The sequence below is a fragment of the Carcharhinus amblyrhynchos genome, chromosome 16 (genome assembly GCF_965287045.1).
Source record: "Carcharhinus amblyrhynchos chromosome 16, sCarAmb.v2.hapA, whole genome shotgun sequence".
NCBI lineage: Eukaryota > Metazoa > Chordata > Chondrichthyes > Carcharhiniformes > Carcharhinidae > Carcharhinus > Carcharhinus amblyrhynchos.
The window spans coordinates 52,996,821-53,022,736 of record NC_137339.1 but is presented as its reverse complement, the minus strand read 5'-3'; the positions used below and the strand labels follow the sequence as shown (position 1 = coordinate 53,022,736).

General features: G+C 44.5%; 1 protein-coding gene across 1 annotated transcript in view; it reads right to left on the bottom strand.

Moving 5' to 3' along the window:
- Window positions 1–25,916, bottom strand: part of rab22a (RAB22A, member RAS oncogene family) — a 104,584-nt gene that overhangs the window by 36,608 nt on the left and 42,060 nt on the right. The window contains exons 2-3 of the mRNA XM_080205093.1: window positions 15,474–15,553; window positions 15,290–15,371 (exon numbers count right to left, since the gene is read on the bottom strand). Of these exons, the coding sequence (XP_080061219.1) occupies window positions 15,290–15,371; window positions 15,474–15,553 (162 nt within the window). The remainder of the gene's footprint in view (window positions 1–15,289; window positions 15,372–15,473; window positions 15,554–25,916) is intronic.

Below are 25,916 nucleotides of genomic sequence, written 5' to 3'. Positions count from 1 at the left end.
AATGGCTCCATTGAGCCAATAATATCAGGAAATCTGGGCCATTATGTCTTTGGTCAGTAAGCAGCAGAGAAGTCAGCACATTTGGTTACCTGTCACAGTATGACATGTTACTACAGATTATAAACATTGCCAAAAAAGTTTTGGACTCATGCTGGCTGCAATAAGCCACCCTTTTAGTCCCATCTCCCCACTTCGTTTGGTATTGCATAAATGTTTAATTATTTTGGATTTAGAAGGGATCAGGAAAAAAAAACAGGAAGTATGATGTGAAAGTAAACATTAACACATTCAATATTGACTAAAACAGAAAGGAAAGAGTGGGAGGGATCCTTCTTGTTGAAGCTATTCCCCTGTTGTTTGCTGGATAAAATGCCAAGTCAAATTTCTTACTCAGACCATTCAGGTCAGAATTAATATGCAAGAAATCATGAAATTTGGGTTATATTAACATAGATGGAAGATTGGTTAACAAACAAGAAACAAAAGTAGGGATGGAATTTTCAAGTTAGCAGGCTATGACTAGTACAAAGTTGCAAGGATCATTGCTGGGACTTCAACATATACAATCTATATGAATGACTTGGATACATTACTCTGACTCTTTGTCGAAGGCTGTCGATGACACAAAGCTAGATGTATATGCAGCATGAAAAGAAAATGCTGGAAAATCTCAGCAGTTTTGGCAGCATCTGTAAGGAAAAAGATGAGTACTGTCCAAAGGGGAGGGTGCTAAATTGGGGGAAGGCTAGATACAGCTGGATTAGGCAGGAACTTATAGATACTGATTGGGAGAGGTTGTTTGAGGATAAGTCCACGTTCGGCATGTGGGAGTCTTTTAAAGGGACAGCTGAAACGGGTGCAAGAAAGACACGTGCCGGTTAAGAGGGGGGATGGGAAAGGTAGGATCAGGGAGCCATGGATAACTAGGGAGATTGAGGGCTTCGTCAGGAGGAAAAGAGAGGCGTACGTTAGGTCTAAGCAACTGGGAACAGACAACATTGGAGGAATACAGAGAGAGTAGGAAAGAGCTTAAACGGGGAGTTAGAAGGGCGAAAAGGGGCATGAAATGGTCTTGGTAGACAGGATTAAGGAAAATCCAAAAGCATTTTACTCCTATGTCAGGAATAAAAGGGTGGTTAGAGGAAAAATTGGTCCCCTTAGGGTCAGAGGAGGGGAACTATGCCTAGAATTCGAGGGAATGGGGGAGATCCTGAATGAATACTTTGCGTCAGTATTCTCGAAGGAGAGGGACCTGTTGTCAGGTACTGTCTTGGGGGTTGTAGACTCGTTAGAGGAAATATCTACTACCAGGGAGGAAGTGTTAGGGTCTTTAGGTAGTATTAAAACTGATAAATCTCTGGGGCCTGATGGCATTTATCCTAGGCAGCTTAGGGAGATGAGGGATGAAATTGCTGGGCCTCTGACGCAAATTTTGTCTCTTCTTTGGACACAGGTGAGGTCCCAGAGGACTGGAGGATAGCGAACGTGGTACCGTTGTTTAAAAAGGGTAGTAGGGATAAGCTGGGTAATTATAGGCCAGTGAGTTTGACGTCAGTGGTAGGGAAGTTGTTGGAAAGGATCCTTAGGGATAGGATGTATAAGCATTTAGACTGTGGCAATTTGATTAGTGATAGGCAGCATGGATTTGTTAAGGGGAGGTCGTGCCTTACAAATCTGATAGAATTTTTTGAGGCGGCGACAAAAACAGTTGACAAAGGACGAGCTGTGGATGTCGTCTACATGGATTTGAGTAAGGCGTTTGACAAAGTCCCTCATGGTAGGCTGGAGGAAAAGGTTAAGGCTCATGGGATACAAGGACAGGTGTCTAGATGGATTAAGAACTGGCTTGGTAATAGGAGACAGTAGTAGTGGAAGGGTCCTTTTCTAGCTGGAGGTCTGTTACTAGTGGTGTGCCGCAGGGCTCAGTACTGGGACCTTTGTTATTTGTAATATGCATAAATGACTTGAAAGAGTGAGTAAGTGGTGTGATCAGCAAGTTTGCAGATGACACAAAGATGGCTGGACTTGCTGATAGTGAGCAGCAGCATCAGGCAATACAGCGGGATATAGATAGGCTGGTATACTGGGCAGAGGAATGGCAGATGGAATTTAATCCAGATAAATGCGAGGTGATGCATTTCGGAAGAATGTAGGGGGGAGTTACACGATAAATGGTAGGCCTATTAAGAGTATAGAAATGCAGAGGGACCTGGGGGTGCAAGTACACAAGTCCTTGAAGGTGGCAGTACAGGTAGAGAAGGTGACGAAGAAGGCCTATGGTATGCTTGCCTTTTATAGGGAGGGGTATAGAATATAAAAGCTGGCGTCAAATGTTGCAGTTGTATAGAACGTTGGTTTGCCTGCATTTGGAGTACTGCGTCCAGTTCCAGAACATAGAACATAGAACATTACAGCGCAGAACAGGCCCTTCGGCCCACGATGTTGCGCCGACCAGTTAAAAAACAATGACCCTCTAACCTAAACCAAACCCTTTCCATCCATAAACCTATCCACGGATCTCTTAAACGCCCCCAAACTAGGCACATCCACAACTGCAGCAGGCAGGGCATTCCAATCCCTCACCACCCTCTGGCTAAAGAACCTACCCCTGACATCCGTCCTATAACTACCACCCCTTAATTTAAAGCTATGCCCCCTCGTGCTAGCTTTCTCCATCCGAGGAAAAAGGCTATCACTGTCCACCCTATCCAAACCTTTGATCATCTTATATGTTTCAATAAGGTCCCCTCGCAGCCGCCTTCTTTCTAATGAAAACAACCTCAAATCCCTCAGTCTCTCCTCATAGGACCTCCCCTCCATACCAGGCAAATCCTGGTAAACCTCCTCTGCACCCTCTCCAAAGCCTCCACATCCTTCCTATAATGTGGGGACCAGAACTGCACACAATACTCCAAGTGCGGACGCACCAGAGTTTTGTACAGTTGCAACATGACGCTGCGGCTCTTAAATTCAATCCCCCTACCAATAAACGCCAAGACACCGTATGCCTTCCTAACAACCCTATCTACTTGATTCCCAACTTTCAGGGATCTATGTACACATACACCTAGATCCCTCTGTTCATCCACACTATTCAGAGTCCTACCGTTAGCCCTATACTCTACACATGCATTATTCCTGCCAAAGTGAATTACCTCACACTTTTCTGCATTAAACTCCATCCGCCACCTCTCAGCCCAGCTCTGCAACTTGACCAAGTCTCCCTGTAGGCTAGGACACCCCTCCTCACTATCTACCACACCTCCGACTTTGGTGTCATCAGCAAATTTACTAATCCACCCAGCTATACCCTCATCCAGATCATTTATAAAAATTACAAACAGCAGTGGCCCCAAAACAGATCCCTGAGGCACACCACTTGTAACTGAACTCCATGTCGAATACTTACCATCAACCACTACCCTCTGTCTCCTATCCGCCAGCCAATTCCTCATCCAATTTCCTAAATCACCCTCAATCCCATACATCTGCAATTTCTGCAGAAGGCTTCCATGGTGAACCTTATCAAACGCCTTACTAAAGTCCAAATACACCACGTCAACTGCCTTACTCCCATCCACCTCTTTGGTCACTTTCTCAAAAAACTCAATAAGGTTAGTAAGGCACGACCTACCCGCCACAAAACCATGCTGACTATCTCTAATCATTTCATTACTCTCCAAATAACTATAAATCCTATCCCGAATAATTTTTTCTAAAACCTTACCCACAACAGAAGTAAGACTCACCGGTCTATAATTCCCGGGGAAGTCTCTGTTCCCCTTCTTAAACAATGGGACAACATTCGCTAACCTCCAATCTTCTGGCACTATACCGGTGACCAACGACGACCTGAAGATCAGAGCCAGAGGCTCTGCAATCTCCTCCCTTGCCTCCCAGAGAATCCTAGGGTAGATCCCGTCCGGCCCAGGGGACTTATCTATTTTCAAACCCTCAAGAATAACTAGCACATCCTCCTTTGTCAACTGCAATACTGTCCAGTTTACAACCCTGGTCGCCTTACTACCGGAAGGACGTGGAGACTCTGGACAGAGTGCAGAGGAGGTTTACCAGGATGTTGCCTGGTGTGGAAGGCCTGAGCTACAAGGAAAGATTGGGTAGATTGGGGCTGTTCTCCTTAGAAAGGCAGAGGATGAGGGGAGATCTAATAGAGGTGTATAAGGTCATGAAGGATATAGATAAAGTGAACAGTGGTAAGCTTTTTCCTAGGTTGGATACAATAATTACAAGGGGCCACGGGCTTGGGTGGGGGGGGGGTGCGAGGTATAATTTGGATGTTAGAGGGAGGTTTTTCACAGAGGGTGGTGGGAGCCTGGAATGCACTGCCAAGTAGGGTGGAGGAGGCAGGCACGCTGAGGTTGTTTAAGGCTTACTTAGACAGGCACATGAGCGGAATAGAGATGGAGGGATACAGGAGACTTTTCTAAATAAAGATCAAGAGCTTTGGGACGTCCCTGGGAATCAACTGATTCCTATGGACCTTCCAACATATTTCATGGCTCACTTGCTTTATTTCTGCACTTCTGGGGATTCCGTAAATGTCTAAGTTTTGCATGTTTATTGATGTCTTATCTTGTACTTCACAGGTGGTTCGGTCCGCCTTGACCGACAAGGGGCGTACACGTGGTGGGTCATGCGACAGCTGCTCTTGGATGTTGCTTCGAGAGTTGCCTAGTGCTTCACATCGTTAATGTACGCTTAAACTGAACCATCTGACGAGCAACATGACAGCTCAGTGACTATCACTGTTTGCTTGCAGATACATGGATTTGGGCCAGTGTCTGCGGGAGTTTGCACATTCTCCCTGTGATTGCGTGGGTTTTCTCCGGGTGCTCCGGTTTCCTCCCACATCCCAAAAACGTGCTCTTAGGCTGATTGGTGTAACAAATTGTCCCTAAATTAGTCTTCCCCAATAGGTGGAGACAAAGGTCACGGGTAGAGGAGGGCACTCAATGTTAAAATGGCAGCGTGGGCTCGTTGGGCCGAAGGGCCTGTTTCCCATGCTGTGTTGTTCTTTGAGAGCAATGAGCTGACGTTGAGTCCAGATGACCCTTTGTCAAAGCTAAAAGGCATAGAAAATGGGAGATATTTATACTGCAGGATGAGGGAATGAAATATCAGTCATAGCTACAGAAACCAGAAGGCTGCTAAATGGCAGTTTCCCTACGACTCATCTTCCATTCCCTCACTCCGTATTAGAAATATGTCCCACTATTATAAATATTTCCCACTTGCATGAAAAATGCAAGTTGCAAGGAGGATATTGAGAGCTTTGGTCCCTCAGAATCAAAGGATCTGGGAAGTAGGGAGGCAGAAAATCAGCCATGGTTGTACTAAATAGCAGAAGGCCTCCTTAATCTATTCCTACTGCCAATGTTTTTTTTAAAACTCCAGCTGCATTAATAATGCCACTGATATATGCAAGGACAATGAACCGAGACTCCCACTCCCAGTTAAACGAGCTTGTTGTGCACATTGAAATTGGCCGGTACGATGTTGTGGGCATCACAGAGACATGGGTGCAAGGGGATCAGCACTGGGATCTAAATATCCTAAGATATGTGCCCTATCAAAAGGGCAGGAAAAGGGGACGGGATGCATTGTTTATAAGGAATGAAGTTAAAGCGATAGCCAGAAGTGACAAAGGGTAAGACAACATAGAATTTCTGTGGGTAAAGTTGAGGAATCGCAAAGGTAAAAAGACTCTGATGGGAATTATGTACAGGCCCTCCAGCAGTAGTCAGGATTTGGGGCAGAAAATAAATCAGGAGATAGAAAAGGCATATAAAAAAGGCAATATTACAATAATCATGGGACTTTAATATGCAGATGGACGAGGAAAATCAGGTAGGTAGTGGATCCCAAGTAAAGGATCTTGGGTGGCACAGTGGTTAGCACTGCTGTTTCACAGCTCCAGGGGCCTGAGTTTGATTCCCGGCTTGGGTCGCTGTGGGGGGAAACCGGAGCACCCAGAGGAAACCCACTCAGATAGTCCACACAGTCCAAAGATGTGTGGCTTAGGTTGATTGGCCGTGCTAAAGTTGCCCCTTAGTGTCCTGACATGCATAGGTTAGAGGGATTAGTGGGTAAAATATGTAGGGATATGGGGGTAGGGCCTGGGTGGGATTGTGGTCAGTGCAGACTCGATGGGCCGAAGGGCCTCTTTCTGCACTGTAGGGTTCTATGATTAAAAGGAATTTGTGGAATGTCCAAGAGACTTTTTTTGGAGCAGCTTGTGACAGAGCCTACTAGGGAACAGGCAATTCTGGATTTGGTGATGTATAATGTAGATTTGATTAGATAACTTAAGGTGAAGGAACCCTCAGGAGCTGTGACCACAATATGATAGAATTTACCCTGCAGTTTGAGGGGGAGAAGCTGAAATCAGATGTAATGGTATTACAATTAAATAAAGGTAACTACAAAGATGTAAGGACGAGCTGGCCAGAGTTGATTGGAAAGTAAGCGTAGAAGGGAAGACAGTGGATCAGCAATGGCAGGAGTTTTTGGGGGTTATTCAGGAGGCATAACAGAAGTTCATCCCAAGGAGGAGGAAACATGCTAAGGAAAGGACAAGGCATCCACGTCTGACAAGGGAAGTCAAAGACAGCATAAAAGCAAAGGAGAAAGCATACAACATGGTGAGGATTAGTGGGAAGCCAGAAGATGGGGAAGCCTTTAAAAGCAAGCACAGCTAAAAAGCAATGGGGGGGAGGCGGTCAGGGGGAAGATGAAGTGAGTGTAAGCTAGCAAGTAATATAAAAGATAGGGAACTTTATTTTTCAATATATAAAACATAACAGACAGGCAAAAATGGACATTGGACTAGTGGAAAACGAGGCTGGAGTAGTAATAATAGGAATAGGAAACAAAGCAATGACAAAGGAACTGAATAGTTACTTTGCCTCAGTCAGATGGAAAACACCAGTGGGATGCAGAGCTTCAGAAGAATCAGAGTACAGGTGAGTGAAGTGGCCATCACTAAGGAGAAGGTTCTGGGAAGCTGAAAAGAGCTGAAAGTGGATAAATAACCAGGGCCAGATGGACTACATCTCAGGGTTCTAAAAGAGATCATTGAGGAAACTGTGGGGGCACTGGTGGTGATCTCTCAGGAATCACTGGAGGCAGGGAGGGTCCCAGAGGGCTGGAAAATAGCTAATGTAACACCGCTGTTTAAGAAGGGAGGGAGGCAGCAGACAGGAAATTATAGTCTGGTTAGCCTGACTTCAGTCATTGGCAAGATTTTAGTGTCCATTATTAAAGATAAGATCGCAGAATACTTGGAAGTGCATGATAAAATAGGACCCAGTCAGTATGGCTTCGTCAAGGAGAGGTCATGTCTGACAAATCCGTTAAGAGTTTTTCAAGGCGGTAACAAGGAAGTTAGATAAAGGAGAACAAACGGACGTGATTTATCTAGATTTCCAGAAGGCCTTTCACAGGGTGCTGCATAGGAAACTGTTAAATAAGATAAGAGCCCATGGTGTTAAGGGTAAGATTCCTGGCATGGATAGAGGTTTCACTGACTGGTAAAAGGCAGAGAGTGGGGATAAAGAGGTCTTTTTCAGGAATGTAGCTGGTGACTGAGGGGTCAGTGCTGGGACCACAACTTTTCACACTATACATTAATGATTTGGAAGGAGTAACTAAAGGCACTGTTGCTAAGTTTGCAGATGATACAAAGATATGTGGAGGAATAGGTAGTATTGAGGAAGCAGGGGGATTGCAGAAGCATTTGGACAGGTTAGGAGAGTGGGCAAAGAAGTGGCAGATGGAATACAATGTGGAAAAGTGTGAGATTATGCACTTTAGGAGGATGAATGGAGGCATAGACTATTTTTTTAAAAAAATGGGGAAATGCTTAGGAATCAAAAACAAAAAAAAGACTTGGGAGTCCTTGTTCAAGATTCTCTTAAAGTTAACGTTCAGGTTCAGTCAGCAGTTAGGAAAGCAAATGCAATGTTTGCATTCATGTCGCAAGGCCTAGAATACCAGAGCAGGGATGTACTTATGAGGTTGAAAAAGGGTCTGGTCAGATCCCATTTGGAGTATTGTGAGCAGTTTTTGGCCCCATATCTAAGGATGGATGTGCTGGCCTTAGAAAGGGTCCAGAGGAGGAATACAAGAGTGATCCCTGGAATGAAGAGCTTGTTGAATGTGGAACAGTCGAGGAATCTGGTTCTGTACCCTGCTGGCCTCTTTTAAGGAGTTCAGAAGGATGAGGGCAGACCTTATTGAAACTTACAGGATACTGCGAGGCCTGGATAGAGTGCACGTGGAGAGGACGTTTCCATTAGTAGGAAAAAACTAAAATCAAAGTCCACATCGTCAGGCTAAAGGGGTGATCCCCTTTAAAACAGAGATGAGGAGGAATTTCTTCAGCCAGAGAGTGATGAAACTGTGAACTCTTTGCTACAGAAGGCTATGGAGGTCAGGTTATTGAGTGTCTTTAAAACAGAGATAGATAGATTCTTGATTAATAAGGGGATCAGGGGTTATGGGGAAAAGGCATGAGAATGGGGATGAGAAAAATAATCAGCCATGATTGAATGGCAGAGCAAACTTGATGGACTGAGTGGTCTAATTCTGCTCCTTTGTCTTATGACCTTCCTTACCTATCCTATCTACTTGCGTGGCAACTTTCAGGGAGCTATGGACCTGAACCCCAAGATCTCTCTGCACATTAATGCTGTTCAGGGTCCTGCCATTAACCAAATACTTATTCTTAATATTTGATCTTCCAAAGTGCAGCACTTCACACATGCCTGGATTAAACTCCATCAGCCATTTCTCTGCCAATATCTATAACTGATCTATATCCCAATGTATCTTTTGACAACCTTCTACACTATCCATAACTCCACCCATCCTTCTGTCGCCTGCAAACTTACTAACCTACCCATCTATGTTTTCATCCAAGTCATTTATATACATTACAGACAACAAGGATCCCAGTACGGATCCTTGAGGAATACCACCAGCCAGAAAAACACCCCTCCACCAACACTCTGACTTCTTTGGGCATGTCAATTCTGAATCCGAGCTGCCATCCAAGCACAGATCCCATGCATCTTAATCTTCTGGATAAGCCTATCACGAGCGACCGTGTTGAAAGCCTCAACAAAATCCACATAGACAACACCCACTGCCTCACCCTCAATCACCTTCATCACCTCATTGAAAAAAAAAATCAAGTTAGTAAGACATGACCTGCCCCGCACAAAGCCATGCTGACTTTCCCTAATTAGGCAGGCTTTTCCAGATGTATGCAAATCCTATCCCGAAGAATCCTTTCCAATAGCTCACCAACCACCGTCAGACTCACCAGTCTACAATTTCCTGGATTATCCCTTTTTTCTAGATGGGGACTGCAATGCACAGCATCGCAGGGGTGGGGTGGAGCAGGGTTTGAAATGTGTATACTTTAATGCGAGGAGTATTTGCAATAAAGTGGATGAACTTGCAGCGTGGATCAGTACCTGGGACTTCGATGTTTTGGCCATTTCAGAGACATGGATAGAGCAGGGGCAGGAATGGTTGCTGCAGGTCCCGGGGTTAAAATGTTTTAGTCGGAGTAGAGAAGGAGGTAGAGGGGGGGAGGGGTAGCTTTATTGGTCAGGGATTGTATCACAGTGTCAGAGAGGAAGTTTGATGAGGACTTGTCTGTTGAGGTAGTATGGGCGGAGATTAAAAATAGGAGAGGAGAGGTCACCCTGTTGGGGGTCTTTTATAGACCTCCTAAAAGTTCTAGAGAGGTTGAGGAAAGGATTGCGGAGACGATCCTGGTTAGGAGTGAAAGTAATAGGGTAATTGTTATGGGGGATTTTAACTTTACTAATATTGACTGGAATTGTTATAGCTCTAGCTCGTTAGAGGGGTCAGTTTTTGTACAAAGCGTGCAGGAAGGTTTTTTGACTCAGTATGTAGATAGGCCAACTAGAGGTAAGGCTATATTGGATTTGGTGCTGGGAAATGAGCCAGACCAGGTGCTAGACTTGGAAGTTGGTGTGCATTTTGGTGATAGTGACCACAATTCGGTTACGTTCACCTTAGTGATGGAAAGGGATAGGAATGAACCTCGGGCTAGTGGTTTTAGCTGGGGGAAGGGTAATTATGAGGCTATTAGGAGAGAATTAGGAAGCATAGGTTGGACTAGGAGATTACAGGGACTGGGAACGTCTGAAATGTGGAGTTTTTTCAAGGAGCAGCTACTGCGAGTCCGTGATAGGTATGTCCCTGTCAGGCAAGGAGGAATTGGTAGGGCTAGGGAACCGTGGTGCACCAAAAAAGTTTTTTCGTTGGTTAAGAGGAAAAAGGAGGCTTATGTTCGGATGAGACGTGAGGGCTCGGGTAGTGCACTAGAAAACTTTAGATTGGCTAGGAGGGAGTTGAAGAGTGAGCTAAGAAGGGCTAAAAGAGGACATGAGAAGACTTTGGCTGATAGGGTTAAGGAGAATCCTAAGGCGTTCTATAGGTATGTTAAGAACAGAAGGTTGGTTAGGGCAAAATTAGGGCCAGTTATAGACAGCAGAGGGAAGTTATGTGTGGAACCGGAGGAGATTGGAGAGGCATTGAACCAATATTTCTCTTCGGTGTTCACGCAAGGGGACATGGATATAGCTGAGGAGGACACTGGATTGCAGGGGAGTAGAATTGACAGTGTTGCAGTTGATAAGGAGGATGTGCTAGATATTCTGGAGGGTCTGAAAATAGATAAGTCCCCTGGTCCGGATGGGATTTACCCCAGGATTCTCTGGGAGGCAAGAGAAGTGATTGCAGAGCCTCTGGCTCTGATCTTCAGGTCGTCGTTGGCCTCTGGTATAGTACCGGAAGATTGGAGGTTAGCGAATGTTGTCCCATTGTTTAAGAAGGGGAACAGAGACTTCCCTGGGAATTATAGACCGGTGAGTCTCACTTCTGTTGTGGGCAAGGTTTTAGAAAAAATTATTCGGGATAGGATTTATAGTTATTTGGAGAGTAAAGAATTGATTGGAGATAGTCAGCATGGTTTTGTGGCGGGTAGGTCGTGCCTTACTAACCTTATTGAGTTTTTTGAGAAAGTGACCAAAGAGGTGGATGGGGGTAAGGCAGTGGACGTGGTGTATATGGATTTTAGTAAGGCGTTTGATAAGGTTCACCATGGTAGGCTTCTGCAGAAAATGCAGATGTATGGGATTGGGGGTGATCTAGGGAATTGGATCAGGAACTGGCTAGCGGATAGGAGACAGAGGGTGGTGGTTGATGGTAAATATTCATCATGGAGTTCGGTTTCGAGTGGTGTGCCTCAGGGATCTGTTTTGGGGCCACTGCTGTTTGTAATTTTTATTAATGATCTGGATGAGGGTATAGTTGGGTGGATTAGTAAGTTTGCTGATGACACCAAAGTCGGAGGTGTGGTAGATAGTGAGGAAGGGTGTCATAGTTTGCAGGAAGACTTAGACAGGTTGCAGAGCTGGGCTGAGAGGTGGCGGATGGAGTTTAATGCGGAGAAGTGTGAGGTAATTCACTTTGGTAGGAATAACAGATGTGTCGAGTATAGGGCTAACGGGAGGACTTTGAATAGTGTGGATGAGCAGAGGAATCTAGGTGTATGTGTACATAGATCCCTGAAAGTTGGGAGTCAAGTAGATAAGGTTGTTAAGAAGGCATACGGTGTCTTGGCGTTTATTGGTAGGGGGATTGAATTTAGGAGTCGCAGCGTCATGTTGCAACTGTACACAACTCTGGTGCGGCCGCACTTGGAGTACTGTGTGCAGTTCTGGTCCCCACATTATAGGAAGGATGTGGAGGCTTTGGAGAGGGTGCAGAGGAGGTTTACCAGGATGTTGCCTGGTATGGAGGGGAGGTCCTATGAGGAGAGGCTGAGGGATTTGGGGTTGTTTTCGCTGGAAAGAAGGCGGCTAAGAGGAGATCTTATTGAAACATATAAGATGATTAGAGGTTTAGATAGGGTGGATAGTAATAGCCTTTTTCCTCTGATGGAGAAATCTAGCACGAGGGGGCATGGCTTTAAATTAAGGGGTGGTAGTTATAGGACGGATGTCAGGGGTAGGTTCTTTACCCAGAGGGTGGTGAGGGATTGGAATGCCCTGCCTGCTGCAGTTGTAAATGCGCCTAGTTTGGGGGCGTTTAAGAGATCCGTGGATAGGTTTATGGACGAGAAGGGATTGGTTTAGGTTAGTGGGTCATTGTTTTGTAACTGGTCGGCGCAACATTGTGGGCCGAAGGGCCTGTTCTGCGCTGTAATGTTCTATGTTCTATGTTCCTTTCTTGAACAGAGGAAACAAGCTACATTTTATCCACCCAACAGCCCAAGGGCAGTGGAAGAAGGCATTTGTAGAGACATTTTAGATAGGTGCAGAAAGAATAGGGTGGTTGTAGTGGGTGACTTTAATCTTTCTGGAGTGGATTGGAAGGTGCCTAGAGCTGGGGGTACGGATGGGGAGGAATTTGTAAAATGTGTGCTGGAAGGGTCCTTGGAGCAGTACGTAACTAGCCCGACTAGGGAGGGGGCTATACTGGATTTAGTTTTGGGTAACGAGCCGGCGCAGGTGGTTGAGGTTGCAGTAGGCGAACATGTGGCTAACAGTGACCACAAGTCTGTCTACTTTAGGATAAAAATGGAAAAGGATGAGTGCCGTCCGAAGGGGAGGGTGCTGAACTGGGGGAAGGCGAGCTATAGCCGGATTAGGAAGGAGCTGAAGGACACTGATTGGGAGGGGTTGTTAGCGGGCAAGTCCATGGTTGGCAAGTGGGAGGCTTTCAAGGGCAAACTGATAATGTTGCAGGAAAGACATGTGCCGGTAAAGAGGAAGGATGGGAAAGGCAGGATCAGAGAGTCGTGGATTATAGGGGATATTTAGGACTTGGTCAGGAAGAAGAGAGTGGCATATGTTAGGTCTAAACAACTGGGAATGGAGAGAGCACTGGAGGAATATAGAGAGAGCAGGAGGGAGCTTAATAGGGGAGTTAGAAGGGTGAAAAGGGGGCATGAAATGGCTTTGGCTGATAGGATTAAGGAAAATCCAAAGGCATTTTACTCTTATATTAGGAACAAGAGGGTGGTTAGAGGGAAAATAGGTCCTCTTAGGGACAAAGGAGGGGAACTATGCATTGAGTCTGAGGGAATGAGGGAAGATCCTGAATGAATACTTTGCGTCGGTATTCACAAAGGAGAGGGGCTTGGTATCTTGTAATGTCTTGGAGGGAGCTGTAGGTCAGTTGAAGGAGATATCCATTACGAGGGGGAAGTGTTAGGGTTTTTAGGTAGCATAAAAACTGATAAAGCTCCGGGGCCTGATGGCATTTATCCCAGGCTGCTTAGGGAGGTGAAAGATGAAATTGCTGGGCCTCTGATGCAAATCTTTGTCTCTTCTTTGGACACAGGTGAGGTCCCAGAGGACTGGGGGATAGCTAATGTGGTACCGCTGTTTAAAAAGGGCAGTAGGGATAACCCTGGTAATTAGAGGCCGGTGAGTTTGACATCGGTGGTAGGAAAATTGTTGGAGAAAATTGTTAGGGATAGGATGTATAAGTATTGGAGCGTTGCGATCTGATTAGGGATACGCAACATGGCTTTGTTCAGGGGAGGTCTTGCCTTACGAATCTTGTAGAATTTTTTGAGGAGGTGACAAAAACGGTTGACGATGGGCAAGCCGTTGATGTCATCTATATGGATTTCAGTAAGGCGTTTGACAAAGTCCCTCACAGTAGGCTGGTAGAAAAGGTTAAGGCACATGGGATACAGGGACAGGTATCTAGATGGATTGCAAACTGGCTGGGCAACAGGAGACACAGTAGTAGTGGAAGGGTCCTTTCCAAGCTGGAGGTCTGTCACCAGTGGTGTGCCGCAGGGCTCAGTACTGGGACCTCTTCTCTTCGTAATATATTTAAAGAACTTGGAAGAGGGTGTACGTGGTGTGATCAGCAAATTTGCAGATGACACCAAAATGGCAGGATTGGCGGATAGTGAGGAAGATTATCAGGTGACACAGCAGGATATAGATAGGCTAGTATGCTGACCAGATAGATGGCAGATGGCATTTAATCCTGACAAATGTGAGGTGATGCATTTTGGAAGGAATAATGCAGTGAGGAGTTACATGATAAAAGGTAGACCAATTAAGAGTATAGAAGTGCAGAGGGACTTGGGTGTGCAAGTGCACAAGTCTCTGAAGGTGGCAACCCAGGTGGAGAAGGTTGCGATGAAAGCTTATGGAATGCTAGCCTTTATAGGAAGGGGTATAGAGTATAAGAGCTGGCATCTAATGCTTCAGTTGTACAGAACGTTGGTTAGGCCACATTTGGAGTACTGCGTCCAGTTCTGGTCACCTTACTACCGGAAGGACGTGGAGACCCTGGAGTGCAGAGGAGGTTTACCAGGATGCTGCCTGGTATGGAAGGACTGGGATATGAGGAAAGATTGGGTAAACTGGGGCTTTTCTCCTTAGAAAGATGGAGATTAAGGGGGGGACCTGATAGAGGTGTATAAAATAATGAATGGATAGAGTCAACAGTGGCAGGCTTTTTTCCTAGATTGGAGACAAATATCACAAGGGGTGAGGGGGGAGAAGTATAATATGGATACTAGAGAGAGATTTTTCACACAGAGGGTCGTGGGGGTATGGAATGCGTTACCAAGTAAGGTGGTTGAGGCAGGCACGCTGGACTTGTTTAAGGTTTACTTAGGCAGGCACGAGTGACACAGGGATGGAGGGTTATAGGCGACAGTTTTAAAAAGGGTCAGAGCCTCGGGACGATACTGGAAATGTAATACTACATGTTAATGTTTTGTCTCTTTTAATCCGCAGGTGTGTCGGTCCACCTTGTTGTCAAACGAGGGGCATGCACATGGTGGGTTGTGTGTGGGCTGCTCTTGGATGTTTTGAGAGCGGCCTAGTACTTCGCGTCGTGTTGTGTGCTTAAACCTGGACCAGCAGATGGGCACCACAACAGCTCAGTGACTATCACTGCTAGCTGTGCAGATACACGGATTTGGGCCAGTGTCTGTGGGAGTTTGCGCATTCTCCCTGTGATTGCGTGGGTTTCCTCCAGGTGCTCTGGTTTCCTCCCACACCCCAAAGATGTGTTTTTAGGCTGATTGGTGTACCAAATTGACCCTACACTATTCTCCCCTGAATCTGGTTACAATAGGGGTACCATTAGCATACACACAGGGCAAGTTAGGTGTAGGAAAATGCTTTGTTAAGATGGCGGTGCGGGCTCGTTGGGCCCGTTTCCCATGCTGGGTTGTTCTTTGTTCACTTACCCTTTCCTGGCCAGCTGTGTCCCAGATCAGAAACTTGTGCAACTCACTTTGATACTGCACCGTCTTTGTCATAAAGGAAGCCCTAAATACAGGCCAGAAATCATAATAAGTTACACAACATTCAGGAGTAGGACAGTATGCATCCTCAAAACACATCTTAAAAAAAACTTTTTGAGCTGCTCACCCTATTGTGGGATTGATGTTTGGGTCAAAGCTATCTTCTACAAACCTCCAAACGATGCTGGATTTGCCGACACCTGTGTCCTGGATATACATTGAAAGAAAAAAATGGTTAGGTTATATCCTTTCAGTATTCCTTATTGAGATAAGCAAAATGGGAGACAGAAATAAAAATAAATATTTTTTCAAATAATTCCAATTACTTTCAAAAGATGGGTTGACCGAGACTGCATTATTCCATTTTTAAACTGATTTTCTTGGCACTGCATTTATTTTCCTCTAAAAAGGTGGTAGTGGGGCTACTTACCCTAAAAATATTAGTGAATTAGGTGACACAGCAAGATGGGACAGCATGGTGGCAGTGGTTCTGCCTCAGCACCAGGGACCAGGTTCAATTCTGGCCTCAGGTGACTGCCTGTGTGGAGCCTGTAGGTTCTCCCCAGGTCTGTGCGGGTTTCTTCCAGATGCTCCAGTTTCCTCCCACAGTTCAAAGATGTGTGGGTTAGGTGGAATGGCCATGGTAAATTGCGCCTTAGTTTCAGAGGGACAAGTAGGGTAAAATACTTGGGGTTAAGGGATAGGATCTGGGTGGCTTTGTGGTTGGCACAGACTCAATGGGCCAAATGGCTCCTCTTGCACTGTTGGAATTCTATGATTCTATGACAAATCTGACAGCTTAGTGGTCTCCTGGACTTCATAAGCAGGATTTGAATGAACAGATTGAGATTAATTTTTAAAAAAAACTTTTAGTGACACAGTTCTGGAGGTTTAGTTACTTTATTCATTCAATGCCCATTCAAGTGCATTTTCTAACAACTGAATGGGTGATTTTCCTTCCATACACCCCCAATGGAAAGCTCGTTTTGTTGCTCCAGTCAAGATCAGGAAAAAAATACCTGGGTTTAATAGAACTTCCACCCACAAACACCTTGGTCGTCGCATTGTAATTCAACAGTTTGTGGTCTAATGTTGCTAATTGGTTTAAACATTATCTCAGATTGGTATTAATTATGTCCAATGGCAAGATAATTATCATAGGTCAAAATGATCAGTCTCTGCACATCCACACACGCTGAACACCCATACTCCAACTAGTCTGCAGATGTGTCAAAACCAGAGCCTTACTAAACCCAGAAAAATTTCCACAGGTTCATAAGACCGGAAAGATAGAGATAAAATATTGTCCATCATATCTTGAAGTAGCACGCACATGTCACACCTCTGAAGCATATATTACACCACATATGTTGCTAAAGGAATCAGGAAACCAGCTAGTAAACATACAAATGAGTGAGATGCACCAGGATTCATCATCCAACCATTGCGGCACCATTCCAAAAGGGATTGATTGTTTATAAAATTCAATTTATTAACACAGTATTTTCTACCGCTGTTGGATATTATCATTGCCAGCTGTTGCACAGAGCCATAGAAAAATCTCTTTCTTGTTTTGCAAGACATGAACATTGCTGGCTTAGCCAGCATTTATTATCCATCCCTAATTGTGGTGGAGTCTCTTATTGAACCGCTGTAGTCCATATGGTGTTAGTGTTCCCCTAGTGCTGTTACGAAGAATTCCAGGATTTTGATTCAGTGGGAATAGCAATACAGCACCAACTCAGGATGGTGTGGGAGTTGGAGGAGAACTTGAGGTGGTAGTGTTTCCATGTGCCTGCTCATTTTGTCCTTCCAGGTGGTAGAGGTTGAGAGTTTAAAAAGGTGCTGTTGTAGCTACTTGGCAAATTTCTAATATATTGTATATACGATACACACTGCTGCCACTGTGGACAGTGATACAGGGAGTGAATGATTAATTTGGTGGCTGGGGTTTCAATCAAATCAACAGCTTTGTCTTGGATGGTGTTGAGTTTCTTGAATATTGTTACAGTTACACTCATCCAGGCAAGTGTACCCGACTCCTGATTTGTACTTTGTAGATGGTGGACAGGCTTTGGGGAAATCAGGTGGTGAGTTACTCTGAAGAATTCCCAGCTTCTGTCCTGCTCATTCAGCTACAGTATTTATGTCTCTCATCTGGTTCAGTTTCTGGTTGAAGGAAATCCCCAGAATTTTTTTTTGCTTTAATAATGTTTTTATTGAGAATGTTCAACTTTATATTCAGTATGAATCACAACAAATTCCCAGGATTCAGCATAGTATATAACAGTACAAAGGTAGGCTGGTAGTTAAGTGAGTTTGAGTGTCTTGGGCTACAAGATGATATAGGTGGAATGGTCAAATGGGCATCTAAGTGGCATATGCAATTCAGCCCTGGAAAATATGCATTGATAATTTGACAAGGAAGTTTTCAACGTACATCGTGATACTAAGAGGTTCTATGGAATAAAGGGATTTTGGCGTGTTTGTCAATGGAGCTTTAAAACTGGAAGGGGGTGTTAGTGGGGTGATGAAAAAGGCATACAAGAAGAGACAATTGCCTTTATCAATCGAAAATTTGCCAGATCAGTGACATGGATGCCATCATCTCACGTGAGAACACCATCCATCAGGCACATGGTACATACCCTTGCGACTCAGCCAACATTGTCTACCTGATATGCTGTAGGAAAGGATGCCCCAAGGCGTGGTACACTGGGGAGACCATGCAAACGCTATGATAACGGATGAATGAACATTGCTTGACAATCACCAGGCAGGTGTGTTCTCTTCCTGTCAGGGAAAACTTCAGCAGTCACAGGCATTCAGCTTCTGATCTTCAGCTAAGTATTCTCCAAGGTGGCCTTTACGACAACGCAGAACCACCAAGCAAAAATTGATAGCTATGTTCCGCACACGGGGTTGGCCTCAACCGGGATCTTGGGTTCATGTCACATTATCTGTAAGTCCCATGACTTGCCTAGGCTCGCAAAATCTTTAACTGTCCTAGCTGGAGACAATTCACACCTCTAACTTGTGCTTAACCCTCTCTCCACTCACATTGTCTGCACCTATAGAGACTTGATTACCTGTAAAATTTGCATTTCAACTATTATCTTGTAAATTGAATCTGTGTCTACGTATGCCCTGTTTGTGAACACAACTCTTCACTCATCTGAAGGAGGAGTGGCGCTCCAAAAGCTTGTGCTACCAAATAAACCTGTTGGGACTTTAACCTGGTGTTGTAAGACTGCTCACTTTAATCAATCGAGGCATAGATGGAAAAAAGGGAAGTCAAGTTGGAGTTGTACAGAACTTTGGTGAGGCCACAACGAGAATACTATGTCCAGTTTTATTATCAGACATTCCACATTACACAGGAGGGGGTGCAGAGGAAATTCACCAGGATGCTGCCTAGAATGGAACATTTAAATTATAAAGAGAAGTTGGATAGGCCTCGGTTGCTTTTGTTAGAGCAGAGATCTGAGGGGTGACCTGATCAAGGTATACAAGATTATGAGAGGCATGGATAAGGAGTAGCTGTTCCCCTCATTGAAGGGGTAGTTATGAGGGGACATAAGTTCAAGGTGAGGGGAGGATGTGAGAAAAAACATTTTTACCCAGAGGCTGGTGATAGTCTGAAGTATGCTGCCTGGGAGGGTGGCGGAGGTGGGTTGTCTCACATCCTTTAAAAAGTACCTGGATGAGCACTTGGCACATTCAAGGCTAGGGGCCCAGGAAATGGTATTAAAGCGAGATTTAGGTGTTTCTCACGTGTCAGTGCAGACTCAATTGGCCGAAGGGCCTCTTCTACATCGTATGATTCTATGATTATCATTTCACATATACACATGGAGAAAACCAGCAAAGATCAATACAAATAACTATTGGTACTACACCAATCCATAAGCCTCTTGCCATATATTTTTGGTTCAATTGATTCTTGAATTTAGCTTTTTTAAAAAATTATTTTCTGTGCTGACTATAGGAGCATAATAACTAGGAGCAGAAGGCAGCCATCTGGCCCCTCGAGCCTGCTCTGCCATTCAATAAGATCATGGCTGATCTTTGTGGACGCAGCTCCACTTTTCCTAACCCTCAATTCCTTTACTGTTCAAAAATTTATCTATCCGTGTCTTAAAAACATTCAATGAGGTAGCCTCAATTGCTTCACTGGGCAGGGAATTCCAGATTCACAACCCTTTGTGTGAAGTTCCTCCTCAACTCGGTCCTAAATCTGCGTTGCCTTATTTTGAGACTATGCCCCCTGGTTATAGTTTCACTCACCAGTGGAAACAACTTTCCTGCTTCTATCTTACCCATTCTGTTCATAATCTTATATATTTCTATAAGATCGCCCCTCATTCTTCTGAATTCCAATGAGTACAGCCCCAGTCTACTCAGTTTCTCCTCACAAGCCAACCCTCTCAACTCTGGAATCAACCTAGTGAATCTCCTCTGCACCCCCTCCAGTGCCAATATATCCTTCCTCAAGTAAGGAGACCAGTACACCAGGTGTGGCCTCACCAGCACCCCATACAGCTGCAACATAATCTCGCTGTTTTTAAACTTCATCCCTCTAGGATTGACGGACAAAATTCTGTTTGCCTTCTTAATTACCTGCTGCACCTGCAAACCAACTCCTTGAGATTCCTACACAAGGACACCCAGGTCCCTCTGCACAGCAGCATGTTGCAATTTTTTACCATTTAAATAACATTACAAATTAAGGGTCTGTTAAGTGCATCTATAGATCTGTGACCTTTTGAATTGAGGAAATGAGAACTTAATAGCTTTATGTTCATTGCAGGAAGCTTAAATTTGTAGCTGATTAAAATCACAAACAAATGAGGCAGATTTTACAATCTTGCCATCTTCAGGAAGTGCAAGAGAACATTTTATTTTGCTGCAAACCATACTGAGCTGTTGATTCATTCTATTGCATGCATTTGTTTGCTTTGGTGTAAGATTGGTTACATTCTTTCCACGACTTCAGGAGAACAGCTTTGGAGAAATGAGACAGAAGTTGTTTTAATAACGTTAATTTTATATCTGTTTTAAGGATTTGGAGATGTTCTTAGGACACTGTTTTTAGCAGTCTTTGAATCAAGTAACTGATTAAATCTAGATTGAGGTTTTTTTTGCATGACTGAATTCATAATCTAGCACTGAGCTATTGAAAACACTTGAATGTAAATGTATTTCTTTAATTTTTAAAAATGTAGATTTATTAACATAAAAGCAACATATGGTGTTAGAAATACTGAAATGAAACAAAATAAAGTAAAATTGTAGACTCATGATTGAGGGAATAAAAGTTTGAGATTAAAATAAATGCAACTTCCATTTTGCCTTGAGCTGTCTGCAAAAGTTAGAAAAACAGCATTCAAAATTTAGTGGCAGTTGTTGGTACTTGGAGTAAAGAGATTTGAGATTTCTGTCTAAATGTTGCAAGAAGCACTGGTATTTATACTAATTACAATTTGAGGAAGCAGGGGCTCTGGTTTTGTGTGGTTCTAGTTCTTGGCTGACTTCCCACTTTCCATAAAACTGAGCTCATTGAAAACTCTGCACATAATTTTAACCCACATCAGATTTTGTGCACTCAGCCGCCTTTTGCTCACTGATATTTGGGGACTGGAAGCTAAACTATATAAAACATCTGTCTATTTGCATCTCCCTTTCTCTGTAATCTGCTCCTACCTTGCTATCTTCTCAGAATTCTGTCTGTCTCCATTTCTGGCTCTCCATTCCACCACTGGTGGCTGTGCCTTCGCATCATCCAAACTTGAAATGTTAGCTCTGTTCTCTCTCCACAGATGCTGTCAGACTTGAGATTTTTTAGCATTTTTTGTTTTTGCCTCAGTTTACTATTTCCTACCTAAATGTCACCTTTAAGGCCCTCATTTAAACCTGTTTCTTTGATGAGGCATTTAGTCACCCCTGATATCCTGCTCAATCTTTTGCCTGATTGCACTCCTGTGGAGCACACAGGGACATTTCCTAATAAAAACCACAAAGTAAATGCAAGTTGAAAGTCATTTATCCCATTTAATCCTTCTCGATGATCCTAAACATTGTGGTATTAGGTCTCCCTGTGTAGGGAACAGTGATCCAAGAATGATCAACAACTGGGCAACAATGATCAAAAGCATCAACAGGTTTCAATAGTCAGAGTACTGCAGACAATTTAAAATGTTAGTTTCAGAGTTCAGGAGGACTAAATACGTTGAGAAAGGATCTGTTGATTCAGGTTAACTGCAGTATAAATGAAAAATTGAGTATCATTTAAAGCTGCATATATGGGCAAGGAAACGGCATAGGTCTCAGACTTATAAAGAAGTTCATGGTAAATTGAAACCCCAGTTTTATCACAATGATATTCAGACAAAATAACTGGACTCATTGGGCACAGAAATCCAAAATTAAGGACAAATGCAATACTCAATTAAATTTAAAAGGACATGGGCAAGAGTTTTATGGATTGGCATAGTGCTAACACAACTGAATGCACTGGATACTGCAAAGGCTATGGGCATTGAGAACATTTTGGCAATTGTGCTGAAGACATGTGCTTCAGAACTAGCCATGCCCCTAGCTGAGCTATTCCAGTTTGGCTACAGTACTATTATCCACCCAGCAATATGGGGAAGTGTCCAAGGATGTTTCACCCATGAAAAGAATAAAACACCCGACAGATCTGCCAAATATGATTTTCCATTCATGAAATGATGTTGACTATCTGATCATGGGATAGAGGGGCATGTAGAAGGAATGGGGGAGTTGCACAGTGGTTAAGGATTATATCACAGCTGTACTGTGGGAGGACACCACGGAGGGCTCATATAGCAAGGCAATATGGGTAGAGCTCAGGAATAGGAAAGGTATAGTCACAATGTTGGGGGTTTACTACAGGCCACCCAACTATCAGCAGGAGACAAAGGAGCAGGTATGTTGTGGTGGGACATTTTAACTTTCCCTATATTAGAACATAAGAAATAGGAGCAGGAGTAGGCCATCCAGCCCTTCAAGCCTGCCCCGCCATTCAATAAGATCATGGCTGATCTGTCGTGGCTCAGTTCCACATTCCCGCCCTCTCCCCATAACCTTTAATCCCCTCTCTTATCAAAAACCCATCAACCCGTGTCTTAAAAATATTTAGCGAGGTAGCCTCCACCACTTCAATGGGCAGAGAATTCCAGAGATTCACCACCCTTTGAGTGAAGAAGTTCTTCCTCAACTCTGTTCTAAACCGCCCCCCCACTTATCTTGAGGCTGTGCCCCCTAGTCCTACTGTCCTTTGAGCGGGAAGAGTCTCTCCACCTCTATCCTATCCATCCCATTCATCATCTTATACGTCTCAATGAGATCTCCCCTCATTCTTCTAAACTCTAACGAGTACAAGCCTAGTTTATTCAGCCTCTCCTCATAGCTCAACCCCCTCAACTCCGGCATCAGCCTAGTAAACCTACTCTGCACTCCCTCCAAGGCCAAAATATCCTTGCGTAAGTACGGCAACCAAAACTGCATACAGTACTCCAGCTGCGGCCTCACCAATGCCTTATACAGCCGCAGCAAGACCTCCCCACTTTTATATTCAATCCCCCTCGCTATGAAGGCCAGCATCCCATTTGCCTTCCTGACCACCTGCTGCACCTGCAAGCTGGGTTTTTGTGACTCATGCACAAGGACCCCAAGGTCCCTCTGCACCGTCGCCTGCTGCAGTTTTTCCTCCACGTAAGTAATAATCCTTCCTACCATTACTCCTACCAAAGTGGACCACCTCGCACTTGCCAACATTAAATTCCATTTGCCAGTTCCTGGCCCATTTGCCCAGCCTATCTAGATCCTTCTGCAGACTCTCCACACCCTCCACACAATTTGCCGTTCCACCAATCTTGGTGTCATCAGCAAATTTCGACACCATACACTCGGTTCCCTCCTCCAGATCATCTATATAAATGGTAAATAGCTGAGGCCCCAGCACCGACCCCTGGGGCACTCCACTAGTCACCAACCGCCAATCCGAATAGCACCCATTGACCCCCACTCTCTGCCTCCTATTTGACAGCCAATGCTCTATCCACGCTAACACCCTACCCCCAACTCCATGTCCCCTGACCTTCTGCAATAACCTCGTGAGGTACCTTGTCAAACGCCTTCTGAAAATCAAGACAGACCACATCCACCGGCTCTCCTTTATCCACCGCCCTAGGCACATCCTCATAGAACTCCAGTAAATTTTTTCCCTTTAACGAAACCGTGCTGCGTCTGCTCTATCAAGCAATTCCCTTCAAGATGCCTCGCTATTTCCTCCTTGATGACGGATTCTAACATTTTACCTACAACAGACGTTAAACTAACCGGCCTATAATTCCCTGCCTTTTGCCTGCCACCCTTCTTAAACAACGGCGTAACATTAGCCGTTTTCCAATCTTCCAGCACTTCCCTGGAATCCAGCGACGTCTGGAAAATAACCACTAAGGCATCCACTATTACCTCCGCCATTTCTTTCAGAACGCTCGGATGCACTCCATCTGGTCCTGGAGACTTGTCCACAATCAGCCCCTCCAGTCTGTCGAGCACCGCCTCTCTAGTATTGACTGGGACTCACTTAGTACTAGGGGTGTGGATGGGGCAAAGTTTGAAGCAGCATTCAGGAGGGATTCTTGAAACAGTACATAGATAGTCCAATGAGGGAAAGAGCCATACTGGACCTGGTATTAGGGAATGAGCCTGGCCAGATGGTCAATGTTTCAGTAGGGGAGCAGTTTGGGAACAGTGACCACAATTCAGTAGTCTTTAAAGATACTGATGGATCAAGATAAGTGTAGTCCTCAAGTTAAGGTGCTAAATTGGGAGAAGGCTAATTACAACAATATTAGGCAGGAACTGAATGTAGACTGGGGGCAGATGCTTGAGGGCAAAATCAACATCTGGCATGTGGGAAGCTTTCAAGTGCAAGTTGATAGGGATTCAGGACTGGTACATTCCTGTAAGGATGAAGGATAAATATGGCAAGTTTTGGAAATCTTGGATAACAAGAGAGAGCCCAGTCAAAGAAAAATGAAGCATTTGTCAAAGCTAGGAAGCTGGGAACACACGAAGTAAGTGTGGAATACAAGTAAAAAGAAGCAAGGAATAAAGGAGGGCTAAACGGGGGTCACGAAGCAGCATTGGCCAGCACGATTAAGGAAAGTCCCAAGGTCTTCAAGGACAAGGGAGGGAATCTATGTGTGGAGCCAGAGGAAATGGCAAGGTATTAAGAGTACTTTGTGTCAGTATTCACCAAAGAGAAGGACTTGGTGGATGATGAGTCTGGAAAAGGATGTGTAGATTGTTCGAGTCATGTTGAGATCAAAAAAGGTGGTGGTGTGGGGTTCTTGAGAATCAATAAAAGGTAGACAAGTCTCCAGGGCCTGATGGGATATACCCCAGAATACTGAGGGAGGCAAGGGAAGAAATTGCTGGGGCCTTGAGAGAAATTGTTTTATCCTCATTGTCGTAGCATCTGCACGGTCTCCCGGTACACTGGGGAGACCATGCAGATGCTACGACAATGGATGAATGAACATCGCTCGACAATCACCAGGCAAGACTGTTCCCTTCCTGTTGGCGAATGCTTCAGTGGTCATGGGCGTTTGGCCTCTGACCTTCGGTTAAGCATTCTCCAAGGCGGCCTTCATGACACACGACAGTGCAGAGTCGCTGAGCAGAGACTGATAGCCAAGTTCCGCACACGAGGACAGTCTCAACTGGGATCTTGGGTTCACATCGCACTGTAACCCCCGTGACTTGCCTGGGTTTGCAAAACCTCACTTACTGTACTGTCTGGAGACAATACACATCTCTTTAACCTGTGCTCAGTGCTCCTTCCACTCACATCGTCAGTCACTTTAAGACTTGAATAGCAGGTTAGGTGTAAAGATTTGCATTCTAAATCAGTAATCTGTAGATTGTCTGTGCTTTATATGCTCTGTCTGAGGCCAGATCTCTTCATTCACCTGACGAAGAGGGAAACCTCGAAAGCTTGTGAGTTTACTATCAAATAAATCGGTTGGACTTAAACCTGGTGTTGTCAGACTTTTTACGTGTTTACCCCAGTCCAACGCTGGCATATCCACATCATGTCAAGTGGTGTTCCTCAGGGATCAGTGCTAGGACCTTTGCTGTTTGGTGATATATATGAAAATGATGGAGGAAAATGTAACTGGATTGATTAGTAAGTTTGTGGACGACAAAAAGGATGGTGGATTTGCGGATAGCAATGAGGACTATAAGAAGATACAGCAGGATATAGATCAGTTGGAGACCTGGGCAGAGAGATGGCAGATGGAATTTAATCAGGACAAATCTGAGGTAATGCATTTTGGAAGGTCCAATACAAATAGGAAATATACAGTAAATTGTAAAGCCCTTTAGGATCAAAGGGATCAAGTACACAGGTCACCGAAAGTGGCAATGCAAGTGGAGAAGGTAGTCAAGAAGGCATACGGCATGCTTGCCTTCATCGCCAGGGCATTGAATTTAAAAATTGGCAAGTCATATTGCAGCTTTATAGAACATGAGT